The sequence below is a fragment of the Brachyhypopomus gauderio genome, chromosome 18 (genome assembly GCF_052324685.1).
Source record: "Brachyhypopomus gauderio isolate BG-103 chromosome 18, BGAUD_0.2, whole genome shotgun sequence".
Classification (NCBI taxonomy): Eukaryota; Metazoa; Chordata; class Actinopteri; order Gymnotiformes; family Hypopomidae; genus Brachyhypopomus; species Brachyhypopomus gauderio.
In genome coordinates this window covers 13,512,957-13,537,970 of record NC_135228.1, presented here as the reverse complement: position 1 = coordinate 13,537,970, position 25,014 = coordinate 13,512,957, and the positions used below count along the sequence as shown (strand labels likewise).

At 46.3% G+C, this 25,014-nt stretch overlaps 1 protein-coding gene across 2 annotated transcripts in view; it reads right to left on the bottom strand.

The window, feature by feature from the left end:
* Positions 1-474: 474 nt before the first annotated feature.
* The window catches only part of LOC143481682 (rho GTPase-activating protein 7), a 49,282-nt gene continuing 24,742 nt past the window's right edge, over positions 475-25,014 (bottom strand). The window contains exons 1-14 of one of the 2 annotated variants that reach the window (XM_076979780.1): positions 16,177-16,416; positions 13,012-13,083; positions 12,801-12,882; positions 12,628-12,691; positions 11,062-12,329; positions 10,799-10,969; positions 8,595-8,754; positions 8,172-8,370; positions 5,425-5,638; positions 4,220-4,334; positions 3,763-3,984; positions 3,464-3,681; positions 2,756-2,929; positions 475-1,851 (exon numbers count right to left, since the gene is read on the bottom strand). In XM_076979780.1, the coding sequence (XP_076835895.1) occupies positions 1,743-1,851; positions 2,756-2,929; positions 3,464-3,681; positions 3,763-3,984; positions 4,220-4,334; positions 5,425-5,638; positions 8,172-8,370; positions 8,595-8,754; positions 10,799-10,969; positions 11,062-12,329; positions 12,628-12,691; positions 12,801-12,882; positions 13,012-13,083; positions 16,177-16,189 (3,081 nt within the window). In that variant the 5' untranslated portion in view covers positions 16,190-16,416 and the 3' untranslated portion in view covers positions 475-1,742. Of the gene's footprint in view, positions 1,852-2,755; positions 2,930-3,463; positions 3,682-3,762; positions 3,985-4,219; positions 4,335-5,424; positions 5,639-8,171; positions 8,371-8,594; positions 8,755-10,798; positions 10,970-11,061; positions 12,330-12,627; positions 12,692-12,800; positions 12,883-13,011; positions 13,084-16,176; positions 16,417-25,014 lie in introns of those variants that run through there. The other variant, XM_076979779.1, reaches the window with a different exon arrangement.

The following is a 25,014-nucleotide window of genomic DNA, read 5'->3' as shown; positions in this document are numbered from 1 at the left end:
ATCACTACAGCCTCTGATTCAGCCTTTATATCGCAGGGCCTTTAATCACAATCACACTGAGTCATAGTTCATCATATATAAAGTTGCTTTTTCTTTACTTTCACTTCAAGATTAAATGAATTATGGGTGATTTATGTAGTGTCTTGGCCTGATAATCAGAATGGAGATTAATTGGACTGATTTCCTTTACTTGCAAGGCCTTTGGTTATTCTTTACTCTTTGCACATTACTAGCACTTTCCTGATAATTTTAAGTGTGAGATCGAAATTATAGATTTGGGGGAAAATACTAATTACTCAGGGAAGCTCAGGTAAATATCTTGAGTCGTTTTGCCTTATCTTAATGCAATAATTCCAACTCTTCAACTTCTGCAATGCATTATGGGTTTTCAGGCAATAGAAGTAAAACACATTTAGAAAGAAACACTAGTGTGGAGCCTCCTGCAGAATATTTATAATAACAGAGTTTATTTACTTCATAAGGCAGAACACCAAGAGAAGGTTGAGGTGACCTTACATGTCCTAGAAGCATAGGCAGAATTTGTGTAGAAAGGGTTTGGTGTTTATGAGCTGTTGGTTAAAAGAAAAAAAAAAGTTTCAACCTTGAAGTGTTCATGTCAAAGTTACTGAGTCACATCAAGTGCAGAGCTGCATTGAAATCTAGTGAAGGGGAAGCTTACAGCAACTTCACTATGTGCAGGACCTTTTTACTTCTTGAACATGAGCTGTGATGTATTCTTTATTAGTTTGTTTTGAAGCTCAGATGTTTGTATTTAAAGCTATTCAACGATTGGGCTGCATTTTGTTTGACTATGCATGAAGGTCCTAAAATAAAATTTATGTTTAGAAATAATAGGAAAATAACTCCTATCCAGTGAAAAATGCACTGTTTAGTAGAGTTAATTAGCTTAAAAGGCTGTTTGATTTGTTTTATTGCTTACATATGTTTAAATAATATTTTCTGTAACATTTGATAAGTCACATTAAATTATATTAAATTGCTATAAAATTTATAAATTGAATAAAATGAATCACATTTTTAAATATGTACAAAAACACAAGAAAAAGAGCGAAATGCAGTATTATTTAAAGGGCTATCAAGGATTAGGTCAGCAACTTCAAATAACTATAATGTGCTTTGTCACATACAGTTGGACCTTGAAATTAACCCTCTGAAATAAATATGTATGTTGCACTTTCCACCTCTGTAACATACTTATGCTGATCAGTAACACAGTCACCAATGTACAAAGAATTATCTTACAACAATCTCCACCTTGTCAAAGAAGTAGATTTTCACATTGTCACCTAGTGCTTCTCTCAATGCTTTATATATATATAAAAAAACAACTGCATAGTGAGAGTGTCGGAGACAACCTTTGCAATACATTAGCCGTGGGAACGGTCCTTCAAATGGAATGAGACGTTTCATTACTCTGACACTATCCCTTGTCAGTCTCGATAAAGCCAGGTGGACCCACTCTTGGAGCGTCTCATCATACTGTTGTTGTTTCTCATTGGCAGGGTGAATCAGGCTATGCATCTAGATGCTTCCGTAACTCTTCCCTGCGCTCCCTTTGGAATATAGCTTCTGAGATCCCATTCCTGCTTGGCCCTCTCACACAGGCCGTATTTCCATCCCGCCAAACCCCCCTATTGTTTCTCAGCAGGGTCTAGCAGGTAGTCTCAGGGGTTATGAAATTGTCCAGGGTTACGAGAATCGCTCTTTTTTTTTAACTCCTTTCATGCTCTGGAATCTTTCATCTTGGGTCTAAAGGAGTCCCTAATTGCCACCAGGGTGGATGAAACCAGGTGTCCACCAACTTTATGATGCCACTCAGGAGATCGGCCCCTGATAAAGAGAGACAGAGCAGAGGATAAATAACTGAGCCAGGACTCTGGCGTGCCATCACAAAGACGTACGAGCCACAGGAGCCTGAGACAAAGACTGGTTTACTTTCAATTTCCTCCTCGGCTAATGAGATTGGTCCCATTAGGCCTTCAGACAAAGTTAAGCAGACTTAAAAAGAGCAAATAAACAGAATGTTTTAAGTAAGCTGCCACTGGGCTAAATTAATGTCACAACAAATTATTACTCTACCTACTGCAGTTTTGCATTTTAAAAAGTGCATTAAGTGTAGTGAGGAAGAGCTTGGTGTGATTCGTTGTGTTGAAAAAGGTTGTGATTAACTTGAAGCGGTCATAAAGCTTGTCATTGAGATAAATCGCATGACACTGCATTGAAATACTGACCTATCTCTAGCAGTGTATTGACCCAGTAACTTTTATTAAGGTGGTATAACAAATTACTTGTCCTTCCCTAACTGGAAATTCCAAACCAGTTCGTAACTCAGTAATCAATATGCAGTAATAGACTATGGGCTTTACTTTGGCAGGGAAACATACTGTGCAATCAGAAAAATATATAGTGTCTCTTCGCCTACATCTCCAAACCTGTGAGCTAGGTTGGTGTAGGGAGCACAGTACATTTTAATGCTGTGGGATTTCCCTGTCACAACATACCCCTAGGTGTGTGTCTCAGTTCTCCCACTGCTTTCTTTATTAAGGCCTTGTCTTTCTGTTATCCTACTTCGAGGTTCGCATTTGCGAGAGCCTTATGTTCTGGGGAGCCATGCAGGGAACCAATTGCTTGCCTGAGAAGCTACAGAGGAAATTCCCATGCAGCTATTTATCTTTACGCCTCATGCTTTATCACCCCGCCCCACGCTCCTTCCTTCCCAGCCAGCGCTCCTCACCTGGTGTCCGTCCGGCAGAAGTACGTGAGCCGTGACCGTCGTGCCCCTATCGGCTCCACCAGGAACAGACAGCAGAGCACCTGGGCCATGACCCCTCTGGCCGGGACGTCACCGCGTTCCACCGAGGTGGCGGCTACAAACAACGGACCCGAGGAGGGATCGGCGTGCCAGGTCCTGCAGGTGGAGAAGACGGGAGGGTTAGGTGCTCTGGCGTGACGGGAAACCCTGGCGTGGCGCCGGCGAGCAGAATGACTGTGGGATCGCTCGCATGCACCCACAGTAGCATTCAACAGGATCCCATATAACATGGCAGGCGTGTCGTGAGTTGCTGTTGCCAAGGGAATTCTCTCTGTTGCACTCATTTGTCACAGAGTAGGTGAATTAAACCTGGATGAAACCCATGGCAAGTGGATTTTTGTCGTTATACTTATTCATGCTAGCAGTCTGCTTTTGACACATCAATCTAGGCCACCCTGGTATTAACATAAAGAATTACGCAAGGACACCTTGACCAAACCACAAAAAGACAAACGCTCTTCTCACATATGTTCTTCTGCTCATGCTCTTTGTCCTATTTCTTTGTCTTAACAACAGAAATAAATATCGTAAACAAAAACTTATGGCATTTTCATTTTGTTCTCAACAACTGTGGAACTAGAGCTACCTAGAGAGCTACGGGTTACACAGAGAGGCGTCCAAAGCCTTTACCTGAGCAGCACGTGCTGCAGCGGTGGCCTGGAGCCGGCAGCGTGCAGGGTGTACTCGCACACCTCCGCCTGCTCGTCCAAGCTCTCCACCACCTCGCTGTGCTCCAAGTCGCCCTGCCACTGCCCGGGTTCCCTCAGGACGCGCTGGAGGACCTCGTGTTGCGACGCGTCCGTTTCCACCACCCCCCTCCACAGTGGCAGAGGGTAGCCGTCCTCCACCTGCAACACACGTTCCCTGTTAGCGTCTGTTAGCAACGTCCGATCGGCTCTTTCGGGACATCGGGATTAATTAGCACTCGCCTTTTTAAATGCCACCTCCACGTGGTCAGAGGTGGGGCAGGTGACCCAGCCTTTGGCCTTTTCTCTGGCCTCCCTCAGGAGCTGTTGTACACAGAGGTCCAGCCTGGAACGGTCTGCCAGACCAGTCTCATCACTGCACATACGAGAGCTGAAGCCCCCGTCCATATTAAAGATGTCCTCGTTAAAGTTACTTGGGTTCTGTTCCTCCCAGTAGTGTGGCATCTGTATTAATAGAAGATTTTGTCTAATATATAAGTGGTATTTAGGGATTAAAATCGAATGACCTACGAAGCTAATTGACCTGCAGCTAATTCATTAGCTAAATGTCACAGTATGTCATTTTGTTTTTTAAAAAGTTCATTCTGACTTCATTTTTTTGCGCCCTGGTTTATCGGCGCGTGTTTACACTAAAAACACCAGAAAAGTGGATTGTGCCACACAGGAAGGAGTGCGGTACCTGGAAGAGCCGGGCGCACTCAGTCAGCATATGGGCCAGCCCCTGTGTAGCGGCCAGGTTCTCGCTCAGATCCCTCTGGTCCGGCCTCCCCAGGCTGTACTTCCTTTGGCCTGACCTGGGCACGAAAAACAGGAAACGCGATGAACATCACACCTCTCGCATGGTGACCCGGCTGGCGTGCTTGGTGGAGAACCCAAGTTAGCATCATTCCTTCCTCTCGTGTGAGAGACTTGCATTAGAGGGTACTGACAGGATAAAAAGTGATTGTTCTCTTTTCTTTATTTTCAAAAGTACATGGAGGTGATGGAATAAGCTGACGGAGGGCCTCTTACTGTGGTAGCATTTTGTTTTATACTCTCTCCTTCCCACAGTCCACTTATTTCCCCCCCAATGTTGTTCGTAATGGCACTCAGCAACTCAACCACAGAACAGATACCAATCTGTAGTGCACCAGTGCACAGCACTCCACCCAGAGCTCAGCGGCTAGGCAGACGGAGCTAACTGGCACCGTAGCAGCTGACTCTCTAAGATGGTGGAACTCGCTCGATTGGACTTATATCAGCTGCTCGAGTATGTTTACTCTCTGGGGCCTGGCAGTGACATCATTGCATCTGAGCCCCCCCCCCAGTTATTATCGCTGTGTGTCCTCTCTAAACACAACAGAATAGGACAGGGGAGGGGACAGGGCAAGTCCAATTGGGCATAACTTGGTAGGAGGAACAACTGTGCTTGAACCCTAAGGGCAGAAATGGAGTTCAAAGAAGTGCTATTTTGAAATATAATTTTTTTTCTTTTTTTTTTTTACAAAATGTCTCTCTGTTAGCTCTCCTCTGAGTGTTCAGCCCATTGAGGAGCATTACAAATATCTTTGGCATATCTTGATTAAATTAAAGGCAGATGTGGGACTGGGATGTGTTACGTAAGTGTCCCATGGGGGGAAAAAAGTGTTGCAAAACATGGAAAATGGACTTTTGGCAGTGATGTAATCTTTATTGTGTAGAAATACACCCCAACCCCCTAAATAAGGTCTTAATGTTGCAAGAAACATGGAACCAATTAGAATGTAAAAAAATGTCCATTGTTGGTAAAAATACATAAAACACTTCAGGAACCCTTGCACATGTATTCGGCATTACACAATATTATGGAGAGTTAATTGCTAGAATAACAGATATTTATTTTTCTTGTTGGCAACCTCAAAGTACCTGGTGCTAGTACAGTCCCTCTTGAGAACGTTGAGGTGGAACAGAGACGGCGCCAGACACACTGCGATGTTGGTGGGGGTCATTTGGTTCTCCTCCACACAGGCCACCACTTCTTGGAGGAAAAAGAGGAGGCTCTGAAGGGCCTCCCGGTTTTCGTCCGGCAGGAGGAAGATGGCTGCCTGGGTTGCCGAAAACTGCTGATCCTTTGGGAAGTCTATGATGGATGAGAAGAACAATCATTGCAAGAAGTCTTGACCTGGACTGGGTGTCCAGAAAGCTGAATGTCAAGTCAAAATGTGAAATGATGTAGGGTTTACTGTAATAGGCGTTCTGCCTTACACTGATAGATTTGTGGTTTACTGTAATAGACGGTCTGCTTTACACTGGTAGATGTGTGGTTTACTGTAATAGGTGGTCTGCTTTACTCTGGTACATGTGTGGTTTACTGCAATAGGCTGTCTGCCTTACATTGGTAGATGTGTGGTTTACTGTAATAGGTGGTCTGCCTTACACTGGTAGATGTGTGGTTTACTGTAATAGGCGGTCTGCTTTACATTGGTAGATGTGTGGTTTACTGTAATAGGCGGTCTGCCTTACACTGGTAGATGTGTGGTTTACTGTAATAGGCGGTCTGCCTTACACTGATAGATTTGTGGTTTACTGTAATAGGCAGTCTGCCTTACACTGGTAGATGTGTGGTTTACTGTAATAGGCAGTCTGCCTTACACTGGTAGATTTGTGGTTTACTGTAATAGGCGGTCTGCCTTACACTGATAGATTTGGTGTTTACTGTAATAGGCAGTCTGCCTTACACTGGTAGATTTGTGGTTTACTGTAATAGGCGGTCTGCCTTACACTGATAGATTTGGTGTTTACTGTAAAAGGCGGTCTGCCTTACACTGGTAGATGTGTGGTTTACTGTAATAGGCGGTCTGCCTTACACTGGTAGATGTGTGGTTTACTGTAATAGGCGGTCTGCCTTACACTGATAGATTTGTGGTTTACTGTAATAGGCAGTCTGCCTTACACTGGTAGATGTGTGGTTTACTGTAATAGGCAGTCTGCCTTACACTGGTAGATTTGTGGTTTACTGTAATAGGCAGTCTGCCTTACACTGGTAGATTTGTGGTTTACTGTAATAGGCGGTCTGCCTTACACTGATAGATTTGGTGTTTACTGTAAAAGGCGGTCTGCCTTACACTGGTAGATGTGTGGTTTACTGTAATAGGCGGTCTGCCTTACACTGGTAAATGTGTGGTTTACTGTAATAAGCGGTCTGCCTTACACTGGTAGATGTGTGGTTTACTGTAATAGTCTGTCTGCCTTACACTGGTAGATGTGTGGTTTACTGTAATAGGCAGTCTGCTTTACACTGGTAAATGTGTGGTTTACTGTAATAGGCAGTCTGCTTTACATTGGTAGATGTGTGGTTTACTGTAATAGGCAGTCTGCCTTACACTGGTAGATGTGTGGTTTACTGTAATAGCCGGTCTGCCTTACACTGATAGATTTTTGGTTTACTGTAATAGGCAGTCTGCCTTACACTGGTAGATGTGTGGTTTACTGTAATAGGCGGTCTGCCTTACACTGGTAGATTTGTGGTTTACTGTAATAGGCGGTCTGCCTTACACTGATAGATTTGTGGTTTACTGTAAAAGGCGGTCTGCCTTACACTGGTAGATTTGTGGTTTACTGTAATAGGCGGTCTGCCCTACACTGGTAAATGTGTGGTTTACTGTAATAAGCGGTCTGCCTTACACTGATAGATGTGTGGTTTACTGTAATAGGCAGTCTGCCTTACACTGGTAGATGTGTGGTTTACTGTAATAGGCGGTCTGCCTTACACGGATAGATTTGTGGTTTACTGTAATAGGCGGTCTGCCTTACACTGATAGATTTGTGGTTTACTGTAATAGGCAGTCTGCCTTACACTGGTAGATGTGTGGTTTACTGTAATAGGCAGTCTGCCTTACACTGGTAGATTTGTGGTTTACTGTAATAGGCAGTCTGCCTTACACTGGTAGATTTGTGGTTTACTGTAATAGGCGGTCTGCCTTACACTGATAGATTTGGTGTTTACTGTAAAAGGCGGTCTGCCTTACACTGGTAGATGTGTGGTTTACTGTAATAGGCGGTCTGCCTTACACTGGTAAATGTGTGGTTTACTGTAATAAGCGGTCTGCCTTACACTGGTAGATGTGTGGTTTACTGTAATAGTCTGTCTGCCTTACACTGGTAGATGTGTGGTTTACTGTAATAGGCAGTCTGCTTTACACTGGTAAATGTGTGGTTTACTGTAATAGGCGGTCTGCTTTACATTGGTAGATGTGTGGTTTACTGTAATAGGCAGTCTGCCTTACACTGGTAGATGTGTGGTTTACTGTAATAGGCGGTCTGCCTTACACTGGTAGATGTGCGGTTTACTGTAATAGGCGGTCTGCCTTACACTGGTAAATGTGTGGTTTACTGTAATAAGCGGTCTGCCTTACACTGGTAAATGTGTGGTTTACTGTAATAGGCAGTCTGCTTTACACTGGTAAATGTGTGGTTTACTGTAATAGGCGGTCTGCTTTACATTGGTAGATGTGTGGTTTACTGTAATAGGCAGTCTGCCTTACACTGGTAGATGTGTGGTTTACTGTAATAAGCGGTCTGCCTTACACTGGTAGATGTGTGGTTTACTGTAATAGGCAGTCTGCCTTACACTGGTAGATTTGTGGTTTACTGTAATAGGCGGTCTGCCTTACACTGATAGATGTGCAGGAAGCTCTCGCACAGCTTGCTTGAGAATATCGGCTCTGGCAGGTCTCGGAAATACTGCTTCAGCATGTCTGCTACGTCGAACGCTGACTGGCCCTCAAAGGAAAAGCCGTCCGGGTCGGCCTCTACCATGTCCCTCAGGTACTGAATTCGGGATTTGACCCCGGATTTCCGGAAAAGGCCAACCTGTCAAACATACTTGTTAAAACTTATAAAACGCATGAGCTCCTATGAGCATAGCATTGCTAAATCAATCCGTCTAAACAATATCAATCTGTTTACAAAAAAAGTCTATCTGTTTTAAAACAGTAACTGAAAAAGGCATTAAGCACAATGTCATTAGCTGCATTGTCATTAGCCAAATCGGATGTCACCTAACATTGACGTTAATGGATGGTGAGGAAGCTGACCTGATCCAGGCATTCTGTCTTCAGGTACTCCATAGCTCTGAGGATGCTTGGAGGCAGAGGTTTTCCTGAGTGCTGGACGCTGTGGAGCAAAGGCACCCCAAACACCTTCCTGCCCTTATGCTCGGATGCTTTTACCTTTCTGTACACCCTGGGGACTGTCCTACAACGGAAAAAAATGTGAGGAGATTCCTATTATATTAGCTGCCTCATGCACACATCGTGTACTTGCATATGCACTAGAATGAACATGAGTTTCTTCTAAGCAATCCAGTGAAGAGGTTTTTGCATTGCTTAATATCCCTTGAAAGAAGCATCTCTTGTGCACCAAGTCTGTTTGTGAGTGCGCACTTTTGACATTTCATTTGTCTGCTGCTGTAAGCTCCTTGATATTTTCTCTTTCCTGAGTGTTTGAAAGCCTGAGGAAGCAGGTATTAAAGGAATAAAGCAATTAAAGTGGGCACGGTGGTTCTAATCCTTGAATACATATTGGGCCGTTAGTGAAGGGCTGATGATGAATTTCGGACTGTCCATTCCGGTCTGCACTGGCCCATATTGATTTACATTCCGGAAGGCCTGTTTTCATTAACCAGTGCTGTGGTTACTCGCTGTGTAGCTGAGGAGATAACCTGACAGCAATTTAAGGGCTGCATTTCATTATTTCTATATAAATCAGGTTCAGGCACCACCTGATCGCACTTTAAAGCCAGTCAAATCTCAGTCCGCAGGAGCCGACCAGGCACGCCAAAAACTGGCTCTGCACATTTTCATATAATGTAGTCATTTTCATATAATGTACTAGTCTTGATTGTATTGCTTTACAGTAGTCCTTCATTTCCATTCTGTCTCTACACTCCTTTAATATTGGCATCCGAAGATGCTCCACTGGTGACTGAATGTGATTGTCTTTATATAAAAAGGACCCTGACTTCCTGTTGTTTAATAATAGTGGCTAATAGCAGCTCATTTAGTCTTCCTGGGATGAACAGAGAAGCTTCTGGACAAAGTAGGAGCCAGACAAACAAATCTACAATCAAGCATGGAATTGAGAGTACTGGATGCTCAAGCAAGAGATCAATATGTATGTGTGTGTGTGTGTGTATGTGTGTGTGTGAGAGAGAGAGAGAGAGAGAGAGAGAGAGAGAGAGAGAGAGAGAGAGAGAGAGAGAGAGAGAGAGAGAGAGAGAGAGAGAGAGAGAGAGAGAGAGAGAGAGAGAGAGAGAGAGAGAGAGAGAGAGAGAAAGTGAGAAAGCATGGTTTGGGTAAGGATAGGGGACTTAAAAAGGTTATTTCTTTTGTAGTTAGCTCAATGGTTGTTAAAACAAATAGACCAATTACTCTCTTCTCAAAAAGTCAATTATACTGTCCTTTTTGCCTTAGGCAATCAGTTTTACTCCAGATCAGTACACAAATGCATAATGTCAAATGGGTTATTAATTGTTCCTTGGGGAGTCAGAGATGCAGATCTGAAATGTTTGTGAAAGGGAAAAGCAACACCAAACAAAAAAATAAATGGCAAGTTGCAACTAAGGGCAGTAGTGCACAGAGACAAGCAGGCCTGGGTGTCTAATCATGGTGGGAATGTGCACGTCCTATGTGGAGATACATACGGCCCTGCATTCAACCACCAACTGATAAAAATGAGCCTCCATTCAATTTCCGTCCAGGCATCATGACCCTTAAACTGCTGTGTTTACGTCTCAAGCAATACAGAAGGGGCCTGCCATACTTTGTGATTTTTAGTGGCCGGACAGCGGAGGTGACCTTCGGGGTCTGCCGGGGACCAAGAAGGTCCGTGGGAGACACGTCTTTCTACATGGAATGAACATTTACTCACTTCAAAAGCAGAGTGAAACGTTTGTGACGAAGAATCTCTGCCGTGATTACAGCCGTGTGCTGCGTTTTGCCGTTCAGGCAAGGTGAAAGGGTTCAATCTCCTTTTTTTTTATGCACCTCTCTTGAAACCTCCTGTTTTGCCTGGAGAGAGGCGTGCCAAGGTTGCAACTCCGTATAAATAATGAACGAATCTCTAAACAGGTCCCGCTCTCTCACACTCTCTCGCTCACTCGCTGGCTCTTTCTATCCAACTCTCACTCTAACTCTCTCTGTCTCACCCGCTTGCACACACAGCTCAGTCACTCTACCCCTTCCTCCCTTCCTCCCGCCCTTGCTCCCTCCCCTTCTTTATCTCCCTTTGCCCATCTCACCAGTTCCAGCCCTGCTTGCTGAAGGGGGAGTGCTTGTCCATCAGAGCCGTGAGCCGCAGCAGGCTGAGCCTCCGCAGTACGGAGATGCTCGGGGCACACTGGATCTCCGCGCCCAGGCTAGTTGCGTTCGCCGTGAAGGCCTGGTTACTGGACCAGAGGAGCTTCTGTGTGCTGGAGTGCGGAAAACCATAAAACCAGCTTGATTAATATCTCGTCTGCCACAAAGCAGCAGACCTTTTATGAACCGTGCAACTGTGTCTTACCGAGAAGGGCATTTACCGGGCTGGTGGGTGTGCATCGGCGCCCACAAGCTCTTGTTGTAGCTTTGTTCCGGATGCGTCTGATCTTCTTCGCCTGGCTCTTTGATCTCCAGATGGATGTCAGTCAGAGAGGAGGGTGAGGGTGAGCTGGAGTGGGAGAAGTCTGAATCTCCGTCTTCGGACAGCTTCTCCGTCCAGGAGGTGACCAGCTGCTGTAGTCCGCTAATCCGCTCCATGACGCTGTCCAAGGCCGAGAAGACGTCGTCGTCCGTGATATGTAGGTCGTCCGGGACGTTGTCGTAAATGCTGACGCGGTGGTCGTACGTCGCCAGGGGGCTACAGGGCGGCTCCAGCTCTTTGGAGACGCTACTTCGGCACCTGCGGCCACGGTAGCCATGGAAACTCCCAGTCCTCCAGTTGACAGAAGTGTTGTCGATGGGAGAAACGATGGCATTGTGGCCCAGAGCAGCGGGGAACGTGCCGGGCTTGTGGCCAGGTGGGATCTCAAAGACGGGGTTGGCATTGAGGTCGGGGCGAGGGTAGAGCTCCCGCCCACATACGTGGGGGCGCTCTCTCGCGTGGCCGCGTGGGTCCAGCGGTTTGCGGTTGCTGCGGACCTTCGCAACCGGGCTGGGCGTGCTGACGGCGCTGCTGTTCTCGGACGGGCTGCTGCTGCAGCCGGAAGGCGGTGTGCAGGAAACCGGGCTGCTGGGGATGTCCCGCAGTCCCGCGGCGTCAGGCCTTTCCAGCAGGCCCTCGCCCGAGCCTTCCTGTAGCACGGGACCGCTGATGAGCAGGCGTCCTCGCTCGCTGACGCCTCGAGGCCACCGGGTGGTGCCCCGGAGCCGCAGCTTCTCCACCTTCCGAAGTAGGCCCTGGCCCTTCTTCAGGGGAAGCCTGTCTCCGCCCATGCTCTCAAGCTCTCCGGGGGATGGCGGCCCGCTGCAGGGGCTGTCAGGGGACAGGGGCTTGCAGTTGGACGAGCATCTGGAGGAGCTTCGGCTCATCCCGGCCTCTGTAGGGGATCGGTGGGTGCTGCTTCCTCCGTCGCTGTCACCGCTGCTGGAGCTGTGTGTGGAGAGGGTCTCATGGTGCTCCTCGCCGTCCCACAGACAAGCCTCACAGCTCCCCGTCCGCCTCAGGCTGCAGGTAGGGCTATCCGTGGACCGCAGGCAGTCCGTATCGTCCATGCGGGTCCAGCGCCTAGTCTTCCTGTCATAGGACCACTTAGGACTGATGGCGTAAGGCTCTTCATGCTCATCATCCTCACTCTGGGCGAAGGAGAAACAGGAAGGTTAGGGTTTTGTGAAAGCATAATGCGGTTAGCAGGTCTAACAGGTGGGAGAGCTCTTCATAACAGTTGGGTGTTCTCTGACATGCCTAAGATGATCTTTGCAGCTTTGAAGCTCATGCCAAGCCTTTATTACATTATTCACCAAGAAATCATGAGAAGGGAGTCTGAGTGAAACTTTTATAGAACAGCATTCCAAATGTTTGTGTACTTCTGTGAAAGTTTATTCTCTGCAAGGCATTTGTTTACATGTCAAATATTTCCACCCCGGCACTCACCCGCCTTTTGCATCTTCCCTGTTCCAGCTTCATCTCTACGCATTTGTTCAAGGTGCCTAATCTCCTGGAAGCAGGGAAGAAGTGGTCATGCTGTCACCATAAACTCCAACCTCATGCTTTTCCAAGACGTATACATTATAGTAGCCAAGAACCAACTTCTACTTCCCCCTTACCTGCAGAGAGACTCTATAGAATCGACATCCAGGAACCCATGATCACTCTTCACCCAGTCTATGTCAACGGGAAAGCGGCAATCTGGAACACAAACAAGGCAAAAGGAATGTCAGCGTGGACGGTTTTGTCAGTAGTGCCCGTGATGTTCAACGGAGCCATGCTCAGTTGATCGTAAAAGCACATCCACACATTTTGTAAATAAATATTTACCTTTGAAGAGCTGTGCGTACTGGGGGAAGCCGGCCGCTTGGAGCCAATCACAAGCCTCCTTTGCTTCAATCTCTACAAAGAGAAGTGATGCATATAAAACGAGTGGCATCTAATTGCTATGTTTTAACCAAGCGAACATTAAGGGGGATTCAAAACACTATTACCCTTTAATTGAATTTACTTTTTTAACAGAAAGACAAACTTTTTGCCACTCCCCTCCAAATCCATCAGCCCACAAAGCCAGTACTTTAAGCCTCCTTGTCCTGTCCACCTTATTTCATTCAAGTCCTGTGTTTGTAAGGGTGTAGCCTAATTTGCTGCTAATTGAATGTTTTTGCCATTGACGTGGTGGATGGAGGAAAGGTGCAGTGGCCAATCCCTTGGACTCTAACCCCGCCACGTCCTCCTGTTACTCTGCCACCCGTTTCCTTTCAGCTTTGCAGATACTTTCCTAGCTACACAGCTAGGAGCAGATGGTGGAAACAAATACTTCTGTGCTCTCTGGCTGGCAAGCCATAAAGCTTCGACGCCAGGGTCTTTCCCACAGGCAGCCGCAGGGTCAGGGCAAAACAGCCGGACCGGCAGCTATACAGAGCAGATGTCTCTGATATGTAAACAGTAGGATGGGGGTGGGGGGTGGGTTGGGGTGGAGTGGACAACATGCTCAGACCCATGCGGACTGGCTTCGTGGAGGGCCAGTGAGTGGGTCAGCCCCCTGCCGAGTCCCACCCACGCCGCCGCGGGGCCACCGCTACAGCCAGGCAGCCAGATCACGTCCCGAATAAATGAGCCACTGGGACGTCCCGCTGGGCCTGTGAATTGCTAAAACTGCAGAAAAGCATGTGTGTGTGTGTGTGTGTGAGAGATAGTGTGTGCACACACATGGGGGGGGGCAAGGTGATGATAGCACCAGGTAACAGTTTTGGTCTGTGATGTGCTGTGCCAGGCTTTGGCTGTAAAGACGTTGCTGTGTATGAGGACGTGGTTCCCCTGTGCATGCTCCTGTGTGCGGATTACACACACGGCAAAGATGGTATCACACAGGCCTCCCTCATAGCAGGAGAGCAGGGAAGTCAACTTCCTTTTCCAAATACCCCAAGCGACTCTACAGGAAGGCGCACTTTTAGTGCCTGGACACTGATAACGGATGTAGCGTGCGATCATAACCCCCTCCCGCCCTGGAAGCCTCCGGAAACCTCCAAGCGTCTGAAGGGCCTGGGAGGGCCTTGGCTGCTGGTGGTACGTGCTGCCTGGACTGTATGCTCTGTGCACACACAAAACCCACACTTGATTAGCATTCGTCACTCTGGAGGGTCTGCAGTTCAAACATTATGCCCCATCCGCACACCACCAACACCCGACACCTCCTCCCACTGCCTCCACCCTTCTACGACCCTTTAGTGGGCTGCGTACACAGAGATGCTCCTCGTTGATAAAGAACTACAGGGGGACCTGCAGGGCCCTGACAGCTGCCATAAATGCCTACATTTGCCCCTGCGCCCCAGACCCGGTCGACATGAGAACAGCATCAGTGAGAGCCCTCTGGGGCAGAGAGTGTCTTGTTTTCTGCTGACAGCCCGCATGCTTCTAACCTTGAGTGCGTCTCGGTGGAGAATGGGTGGGTCAACCTTTAGCTTCCTGAATACTTTAGGACCCCATGGTAACACATGAGCGAGACTTGCGGAGGCTCGGGGAGTGGTGTTAAGCTTCCCAATGTTCTGGAGTAAAAGCGAGCAGGACCCGACGTGCTGAGTCGGGTGCGGATGAAATGGGCCGGTACTGAGCCCGACAGAGGTCCGCGCTTCCTAAACGGCCACATAATCTCTCCCAAAATCTAAGATTTGGACCACAGATTATCTGCAAATTCTGAAAGCCTATGACATGTATGTATGAAGGCACACAAATGAACAACAGCTTCTCTTTTTTTAAGTTGCTTTAGCTTGCGGAGAAGGAGCAACTGTTGAGTGTTTATTTAAATTGGTTCCAATTGACGCTCTTAAATTAGCCGCTGCAGTCCTGGAACTAAAGGGACCCATGCTACAGCAGTTCTGCCAAAAATCCAGTCATTTCATGTAATTACCCATTTTGCTAGGAGGGCAAACCTCACTGGTAGCCGTCAGGACCTTATTTCAAGAATAATACTACTCATCGCAATGTCATAATCATGAGGACACAATAAGATATGCTACTCAATTATGGATTATTGGATTCACCACCATCCCTTGCACACTTGACGGGGCACAGAGGGTTTGGAATGACACAAAGAGCCAGTGGTTTTTATGACTTCGAACCCACCTGTTCATTCTCTCCCCATCACATGTAAAATGTCATTAGTGACAGGTCCAATGTGGCTGTATGCTGCCTCTTGCTGTCCTTTAAGGTTTGGCAGGTAGAGCAGCATTAGGTCATTCCCACCACTGCTGTGTTGTTACCGCTGGTTGCTAACAACACTGCTCAGCTGGGCCCAGTGCACAGAGCAGTTCTGCCCCTTCTTGTATAGTTTAGCTCGACTGGAGCCTTTAAAACTGCTGGGCATCTTGCAACAGACTCTTTAATATTTAAAGACCTTTTAGTATTTGTATGCTAATACAATGGAAATCTTCCAGCATAAATCGTATAAATGTGGCTTTTGAAAATGCGGGTAGCAAATTACATGTAACAGTTTTTACATGTTAAATTAGTTGCTGGTGAGAGTAATCAGGGGGATTCATAACATTTTGACATTATGTATCAATTCCTTTTCTTTTTAGGACAAATTCAGTCCTCAACAGGTTTAACAACACCAAAAGTAAAACTTGTGAAGGAACTTAGGCTAATTGAAGAAGTTCTACCAGATCAAAATTTGTTAATTCACAAAACCTTACAATTCTTCCCTAATTAACATAGACAGTGAGCTCATTAAGTTTGTCATTAACCTGTTGCACCTGCTACAGTGTTTCTCAGCCAACCTCTGTACCTCAGTGACAGAACTTTTCTTACATGATCTGAAATCTTTTTAACACTTAAAACTTTCAAAAAGATGTCAAACAATTGAAACATTCTCTGTCCTGAGAAATTAATGTACTAAATTCTATTTAAAATAGGTCTTGTAAGCAAACTATAAATATGAATTAGCTTTTTTGTTTAACTACTAAATTGGGTTAACACCATAAAACCTTCACTTACTTGTTATCAGCATTGTTGTAGAGTTGATGTTTTTGTTAGGATTTCAAACAAAAAAATAGATTGTCTGCCCTAAATAAATTAAACATGGCAAAGTAATGATTCTCTTTAAATAATATGACTCTAATCAAATGAGTTCTTGTGTATAGAAAGAGCTACTTATTCAAACTCGCATGACGTCCCCTTATTTAGACTAGTGACCATAATGAACACTCTGTGAAGGCGTTCCCCTTCGCTCTCACTGGACTGTACCAACTGCTCTCAACTTTGACTGAGAGGGTGGTTTCCAGAGTGCGTCAAACAAAGACAAAGGTTAGATTTGTGTTCAAAGTGCAGAAAAATATGTCTGGCCTAAAGTGAGCCACTGCCGAGTCATATCTGGCCATTTATGTAATTAAAGCTCCAAGTTGTCAGTAGTCATGAAACACTTGTTGGATGGTCGCTTAGTGGAAAGTGATTCAGTGTCATCAGTCACATTCTAATTTCTTATACAAACACGTATAAGTAATTTTGCACAGCCACATCGTTATGGTTCGATATACAATCATCTTAGATTACGTGCTCGAATGTTTGGTGAGCTGGAAATATCCCCAGTTGCATGCTAGCTAATATGTTTCATGGCAGATCTTCAAATGAGGTCAAGAGAAAGCTGCTTCCTCTCCTGAACAATGCATCCCTTTTGGAAACAGTTAGATGCCAACAATAGATGACTGAGAAGTGCGTCACCCCGAAGAGCCAGCGTGAACCCTATCAAAACACTATCATACATCCCAACTAAACAATCCAGGGCAGTCCTGTGTGTACTTCCACCCCACAGTCCCACAGTACCCCAATCCCCATAACCTTTGACCCTTCCACATTAAAGCCATGTCTGGAACCTCTGATGGTTCCTGTGCAAGTCTTGAATGTGGTCTGAATACCTCCTGCTAAGAATAATTACTTAAAAACATGGCACATATATAGCCTGCTGGTACAGCTTGAAGGCTAATGACCACCCTTAGACTATGGCAATACTGGCAAAGCCCATCACAGATAATGGTTTTTTGACTCTAAGGCTTCATTAGGAAGGAGTCCTTGATGTCCCATTAACACTAATGGGCCTCTTAGGTGTTTGATTACATCCTCTCAAAAAGCTTGAAGTTTCCAACAGTTCTGTCTTTGGGTTAAAGGGAAGAGAATAAAATTGTGGGGGACGGGGTGTTCTACTTCTCAATCCATTTATCAGCCTTGAAAGCCTTTCTTAAAGCATATTTTTCTACTTAGTCTACTCTGTCACCTAACTTGACCTGACAAGTCGCTGAGCAGATCGGAGATGGATACGGACCTTCAGTTCAAACTGCCAACTCAGCACTTAAAGTGTCTGGCTGATGCCTGATGGCAGATGAAATCTGTTCTTATAGCAATAATAGATTATTAACTTGAGACTGACATGACTGTTGACCACCTTCAAATATTCCTAACCATGGTTTTCAGTCGTATTAATTTTTGTATTTATTGTTGTGGAGGAAGAACAATGAGCTCCCAGATACGACATAGACCTGTTAGCTGTCATCAAGCGTGTCTAAAAGACAAACAAACCAGCAGACAGCTACTGAAGGTACCCAGTGTTTTACTTGCAATTACGGCTCTTTCTTTACCATTTGGCGTTTGACACAAATTATTCTCTAATGGAGTAACAGACATCAAAATAAAACGAAATGTTTCAAATCCACCCCATTATTTAGCTGTAGCCGATTCCTAGTGTAAAGGCAAAGGCATGTGATGAACTCAAACCCACCTATCCTCCTATTGTTCCACTGGCCATACAACAGTTTTGAATGCTCAAGTGTACTTGAAAAAACACCAAGCTTCACTCATCCCCATAGCCCTGCCTGACAGTGGATCACTCAGCAATACATCACACCTGCGCTCCTCCCTCAGTGACTGCTGCTTACACATGGCACACCGGCAGCTTTTAATCCTGCTAGGTCTCATGTCTGAATGGCCAAACTGTGCTTTTACTGGGTCCACTCCACAGGGACTCATCTAATTAGCTATTAGTCTTATATGCTCTCTTATTTAATATGAAACTCTGATAAATAGAGGTCTCTGAAAGCCCATTCTCCCAAAATGAATCAGACTTTTCTGGCCGAAAATCAATTATGTAGGTAAATGCCACCCTGTGGAAGTACCCGTTATTTGGCAATGAGTCTCCTAAGACATCTGCAGCCTAATTAAAGAAAATTTTTCAATTTTATAAAGGTGTGAACTTTTGAACTTTAGCTCACAAACATCCCCATGTATGTTTTATATAATCACTGAAAAACCTTTATAGGATAAAAATTTCTTAACACGACTAGAATATATAAAAAAAAAGAGTGTTGCACAGAACGCTGCACAGAACACATTGCACAGAACGCTGCTGGCGGTCCTGCTGGGTGTCTAGGGGGTTAACGAACGTCACCGCATAGCGGATGAAGACAGGACGGACTCGCAGCGCCGGATGACGAGGTCACGGAAAACATGACAGGAGCTGTGGCTCCATGGCGTCCCCAGCTGGCCCCACCCTTGTCGTGCGTGGAGTCGCTTGGCTGCAGGACCCTCACCGCACCTCTCAGCAGTTTCCTCTCCGTCTGCCTGTTTGGCCAAACACACTCACATACCTCTGACCTCCTGTTCTGCAGGGCCAGTCTCACGAAGACAGCAAGCGGGCACATGCTTGGTGTAAATGAAAATGGTTAAAAACTATCTTTAAGAATTGCTTTAAGATTAATACGAAAGGACACAATTTGTGGAAGTCATATATGAGATCTGTGAGCCTTTAAGGATGTAAAGGATGATGATTTTTTAAAGTTAACAGCTTAAATGTAATTTTTTTCTCAACTTGTCTGATAAAACTGCCCATGTACATTTTTCAAATGCAGATAAAGTCTTGTCCCTCATGAGGCTTTGTCAGATTTTCTCCACCTTGCACAAGCCAGTTTAGCTTTTGCTCTGTTACAATTTACAATTGGTAGACTGCTGAACTTTCTGTTGGTGAGTGTGGAATACATTAAAGGTCACCAACCCAAGTGATCTCTCATACTTGACAAAGTGGTAGAATCTGAAAACTTTCTCTGTGGACTGAGTGGGAAATATTTTGACACCAGTGTTTTCTTAGCTGAGCTCATCTCCAGTGTCAAGCTAAGGTTCCTGATGAACACATCGTGACATTTGGCCCTTGACAGCACTACGTGTTTTCTTTTAAAGACGCGCTCGTTTCAGAGAAAGCTATTTTGACACCTGAGGGTAATTATGGCTCGTGCGGCATTCACTTTCACTGCCGACTCACGTCGGGATCTACACGGACCCTTCACCGAGTGGGCTTGACAGGAAAAGTCATTGTGTAGACATTGGAAGAAAGAGAGGCATGTGACACTGGTACAACAACAAATCATTACAGCTCACCTTGCATTTTTCAGATATCTTAGAACCAACCGAATTAAAAGTGTAGTGGCACAAGCGGAGTTTCTGTTTTTAAACAACACTACCCAGCAAACCCCTGGACTGTCACAATTGGTTAATAGCCCAGACATCTGGATGATCCAGAGTCTCTTTTCAGCAGTGAGCAAGATTTGTACATCTGCCTGAGGAAGAGAATATGTTTGCAAACAAATGGAGATGAATGGGCTTCAGTTCATTGTGTTCCTTCGGGGCACGTGACCGCGAGCCCACGTAGGCAGCACAGCACAAACAAGGCCTGCAGGCCTCCCTTTGTTCAGTAGAGGTCCTCAACACCGCTGTACGTGTTCAAAAGAGAACCGTTTCCACTGACCCCCATTAACAGCAGCCATTGAATGCACCCCTCCCTCCTTTTCAAAGAATACTCTTTACTCAAGTGCTGAGGTTAAAGGAGGCAGCTGGTAGAAAATGGCTACATATGACAGCAGGAGATCTGCTGTGGGAGTCCAAGGTTGAGCATGTTCATCCGAGGGCGTGTCCGATGTTCTGGATGTACTTACAGACGGTTTATTTTTACACACGCTGGTGATCGTGAATGAGATGTCCCTAACCAGTCTCCCCTGCTGCCCATGAGTCTCTGTGATGCTATTTCCTGAGCCAGTAGAAAGCACTTGCTCCAGGAACTTCCTGTCCTTCATGCGTGGGCCCCGCCGTCGCCGGCGGCCGCCGCAAGCCGCTGACCAGACCACACCTTGCGAACCACGCTGGTCCAAAATGGTCTGGTGCCACTTCTGGTACCAAATGGGGCTGATCCAAGACCTTTTGATCCACAGCGTCAGACCCTGAAGTAAGTGAGCCAGTAATAACGTTCCACCTTTTTCTCCCGTCCTTCTCAGAGGGCAGGGAAAGGGAATTAAGAGGGTGAAACACATTAGAGTTTAGACACAGCGTTCCCATTATCAAGCAGTCCAGAGTTCTCGGCGGGCCAGTGCCCTAGCCTTTTGTTACTGTGCTGTGATGGGTAATGGCCTCCACAGAACTGCAAGCGCTAGCTAATACTAGCAGAAGTGGAGCTGGAGAGAGAATGCCATAGGCCTGGAGCCAGAGGCTCGGGAATTCAATTAAGTGTGAACATGATTAGAGAATGAATGAATGCACTAACTGCTTATAGATGAGCCGTACCAGGCAGTGTTGCCTCTGGCCTGCAGAAGTTCACCAAGTCGTGGTCCAGATTTCAGATGGATCACAAAACCTTGTGGCATTGGTGACATTTGCCTGACCTCTTCTAGTTTCAGGACTACACTGAGGCTGTTTTCATTTGGGTAAAATTTGATGTCAGATTAAATATTAAATGTTTCGGATGACACAAGAAATTTTGTTTCAGCAGTATGTTAAAATGTTAAATATTTTTTTATCTTTCTACTTAAATACAACTGTGACGCGCGGCTCGTGGCGAAGGATGAGACACGGGATCCTTGCGTTTCAGAACAAACGTCACTTTTATTTTACAATATTTGCGCAATCGGCGCACGAACACTAAACAGATATACACAACGTGTAGACTTAGACAACGACGAGCACAGGACACTGCGCGAGCGCACATTAAATAGACAAACCACATTAACCCCAGGCGAGACGATTCACAGGTGAGACGGATTATCACATGACATAGCCATCACCACGAGATATCCACAGACGCAGACGATGCACGTAGACTACGTAAACACACGCCCAAAAGGGAGGGGCCGGGGTCCTCAACGTGACAGACGCCCCCTCCAAGGGCACTACCCGTCCCGGGGTGCCAACAGGACCGAGTGCCCCGAACCCACGACGATGAGCGGATCCGACGCGCTCAGTCCTGCGTCTGGGAGGTGACTGCCCTTGGTGAAGCGTCCGCCACGGACCGCCTAGAACACCCTCCCTGGGAAGACGGGGGAAAAGACGGAAGACACATTAAACGGAACAAACACACAAACAGGCACGCTCACACACAGTGGCACAAGAGGGAAAAACGGGTTTGGCACACAAAGGGGAAGACTGACAAACACGGGAACACACACACACGACATGGGCGCCAGGCTTCGCGCCAGGAGGAGAGCGAGCAGGGGAGAGAGGTCCGGAGCTGCTGGTGCTGCAGGCGCTGCGGTAGGCGGTGCTCCTCCTGCCTTTGCTGCGGGCTCTCCGCCAGGTGTAGCGCGGCGGGCTGACGTGCCAGGTGCAGCGCGGCGGGCTGACGTGCCAGGTGCAGCGCGGCGGGCTGACGTGCCAGGGGCAGCGCGGCGGGCGCACGTGCCAGGTGCAGCGCGGCGGGCGCACGTGCCAGGTGCAGCGCCGCGGGCGGACGTGCCCGAGGCAGCATAGCTGGCGGGCTATGGCGGGCATAGCTCTCCTCCCACACCTGTGCCGCTGTCCGGCGGTACTCCTCCGCCAGCTCGGGTATGGATGTCTCCCGAGCCGCGCACAGCATGTACGCGCACTCGGGGTCCTGCATAAGCTGTGCCCGAGTCGGCTGGGCTTTGCGGCGCGGGGGAGAGGAAGAAGAGCGGTGGTGCCGCTTGCTGGGGCGATCCGCCTTCTTATGCCGGGTGGCGTAGCCTGGCATGTTGGTGTCTCTTCGAGGCTCGTCGTTCTGTGACGCGCGGCTCGTGGCGAAGGATGAGACACGGGATCCTTGCGTTTCAGAACAAACGTCACTTTTATTTTACAATATTTGCGCAATCGGCGCACGAACACTAAACAGATATACACAACGTGTAGACTTAGACAACGACGAGCACAGGACACTGCGCGAGCGCACATTAACCCCAGGTGATTACGAGACGATTCACAGGTGAGACGGATTATCACATGACATAGCCATCACCACGAGATATCCACAGACGCAGACGATGCACGTAGACTACGTAAACACACGCCCAAAAGGGAGGGGCCGGGGTCCTCAACGTGACAACAACACTGTAACTACATCTTGATTTTTTCTTCAGTAATACAATATTTATAATGTTAATGACTTATTTTTGAGCAAATGGACAAATAACAGAAAAGAATTAGAAAATAAAAGATAAACAGAAAATGCTAACAAAAATATCCCTAGTTATATATTTGGAAATAAACTGGAGCAGTGAAAAAGTGTTTTTTATTTCCTGGTAATTGAAAATGACTTCATTCATTTTATTTAAATTGACAATCACTCTGGACATTCGCAATAATGCGCTCCAAATAAATATAAACAAATGGATAGCATTGCATTTTGGAAGGCACTTTGGATTGTCTGAAAATGACTGGTGTTCATCAGAAATAGCGCTGCAAATGCATGCTGGTTCTTCTGTGTTTGTTTACAACACTTACTTCAATGAGAGTTCTATTGGATTTCACGTCCTATGAACAAAAGATTTCTATGGCTAGATCTTTGGAAAATCAAGCTCCAACAGAAAGCTGTGTGAGAGCATCTGAAGGCTGTCGTCCATGGAAATGTGTTTCTATGGGTTATTATTACACGTATGGGTTATTACCTGTAAGCAATCAAAAGTGATACTTTAAAGACAACCATGTGTAGAGGCTTTCTCATGGGGTTGTGAAGGCTTTTTAAACCCCTTAATTTTTCTTACATTATCCGTACATACAATAAACGATTTACTATCTACACGTTACTGCCTCGGCATCATTAATCAGCACTTTGAAACGCGGGAAAGGTGCGCCATGGAGATTTACCCACGATGCCATTCTGGAATATCAGGCTGAGGTGGCTTATCCAACTTCTGCTGTTCCCGTGTCCGGTGGTGCAGAACAAGCCAGAGTATGACAGCGTGAAGGGTGTAGTGTTTCCTGAACTGTGGCTACAGCACATCCTGCCAGGATATCCCCATGCTATCGATGTTTTGCTCACCAGTAATCCTGTAGCCTGGCGCCCAGTGTCGGAAATGTCAGCATGTGAGCTTCCCAAGGTCCCTTGCTGTTTTACCCATACATGTTGTTTACCAACAAGATGTGCCACACAGGGATCCATCGCCTGTGTTTATCTGCCGTAGAGGCAGTGAGCCGAACATGGTGTAAATGCATATTGATTCATTTGTGGGACACTTAACACCGAGTCCAGCTCATGGTTTGGACATTTCAAAACAAGCTTCCCACCACAGCCAGGCTCGGGCGCAGTCTCCTCTCGGCCCAGTTTTCATTGTCAAGCACACGTCATGTTGCAGGCCAGAACTATAAACTTACATTAAGGTGCTTACGCAAGAAAACCCCCACCACAACCACCCCCCCCCCCCAATCCCACCACCACTCTCACCCCCACCCTCACCACCACATAACAGGTGCCAATTTTCAAGGCTTCTTTTTTTTTTCTTTTTTTCTTTCCCAGAGAATGCGAATGGCCCTGAGACAACTAGATTACACATTCAGCCTGCTGCCTGATTTGAAATGAGGGAGAATGGCAAAATTGCAGCAATTGAGAGGATGGCTGAATGCAGCAGACTGTGAGTGAGTACAATGGAAGATCTACGTGTGGTGTGTGTGGTGGGGGGGCTTATAAGGGTGGTGGTGGGGGTGGTGGTGGGGGGCGCAGAGAGCCCAGGCCGAAGAGTGGGAGAAGAAGGTATGCAAACAGTTTAGAAGAAGCTTTGCATAATCTTTTTTTTTTTTTTTTGCTGCAGCCAGCAGTGCTAGATAAACACCTATATGTGTGTACACCCTTACACACACACACAGGATCCGAATGGCTCGGGTGCACAGAGGCACGTGTGCACACTTTCAGTGGTGTAGTGAGAGATGTCCACTTGCACTTACACAATGGAATTGTGTGTGTGTGTTTTTTTTTTATGAATTTCTTTAAGATGCTTAATGTCTGTGAATGTGAATGAAATAGAGTGTTTGTGTGTGCGTGTTTGTGCATTTAGTTGGTGTCTGTGGGTGTGCATCTGCATTTATGTGTGTATGCATGCTCATGGCAGCCCTGCTCCCTCTGAGGGTCTCGGGCCGGGCCGTGACCCGACAGAGCAGTGTAGACCAGCACAGAATCTGACACTCCCTCTGCTGGTGGAAAAGGAGTGTGCCATTACTCTGGAGTATGCCCCCATACTCTGGAGTATGCCCCCATGTTGGAACACATGAATATCATCAGTATTGCTCGTGATGAATTGGCATGGCGTTACCATGCTTGGAGTATAATTACATTCATATGAAATAATCAAATGTGGTGAAATATGCACATCAACAACAAGCCCACCATTGGCTCAGGATTTGAATTTGTTTCACACTTGTAACTGCATGTATTCCAATTAGGTATAATGGAATCACTGAATAATTCACAGGAGTTACTTAAGATGAATAGTTTAATAATAAGACTGGAGTTTAAAAGGTTAAAGGTTTACTGGCATGGACATGGGGTCTTTTTATCAACCTCGAACCACAGTTATCTAAAGA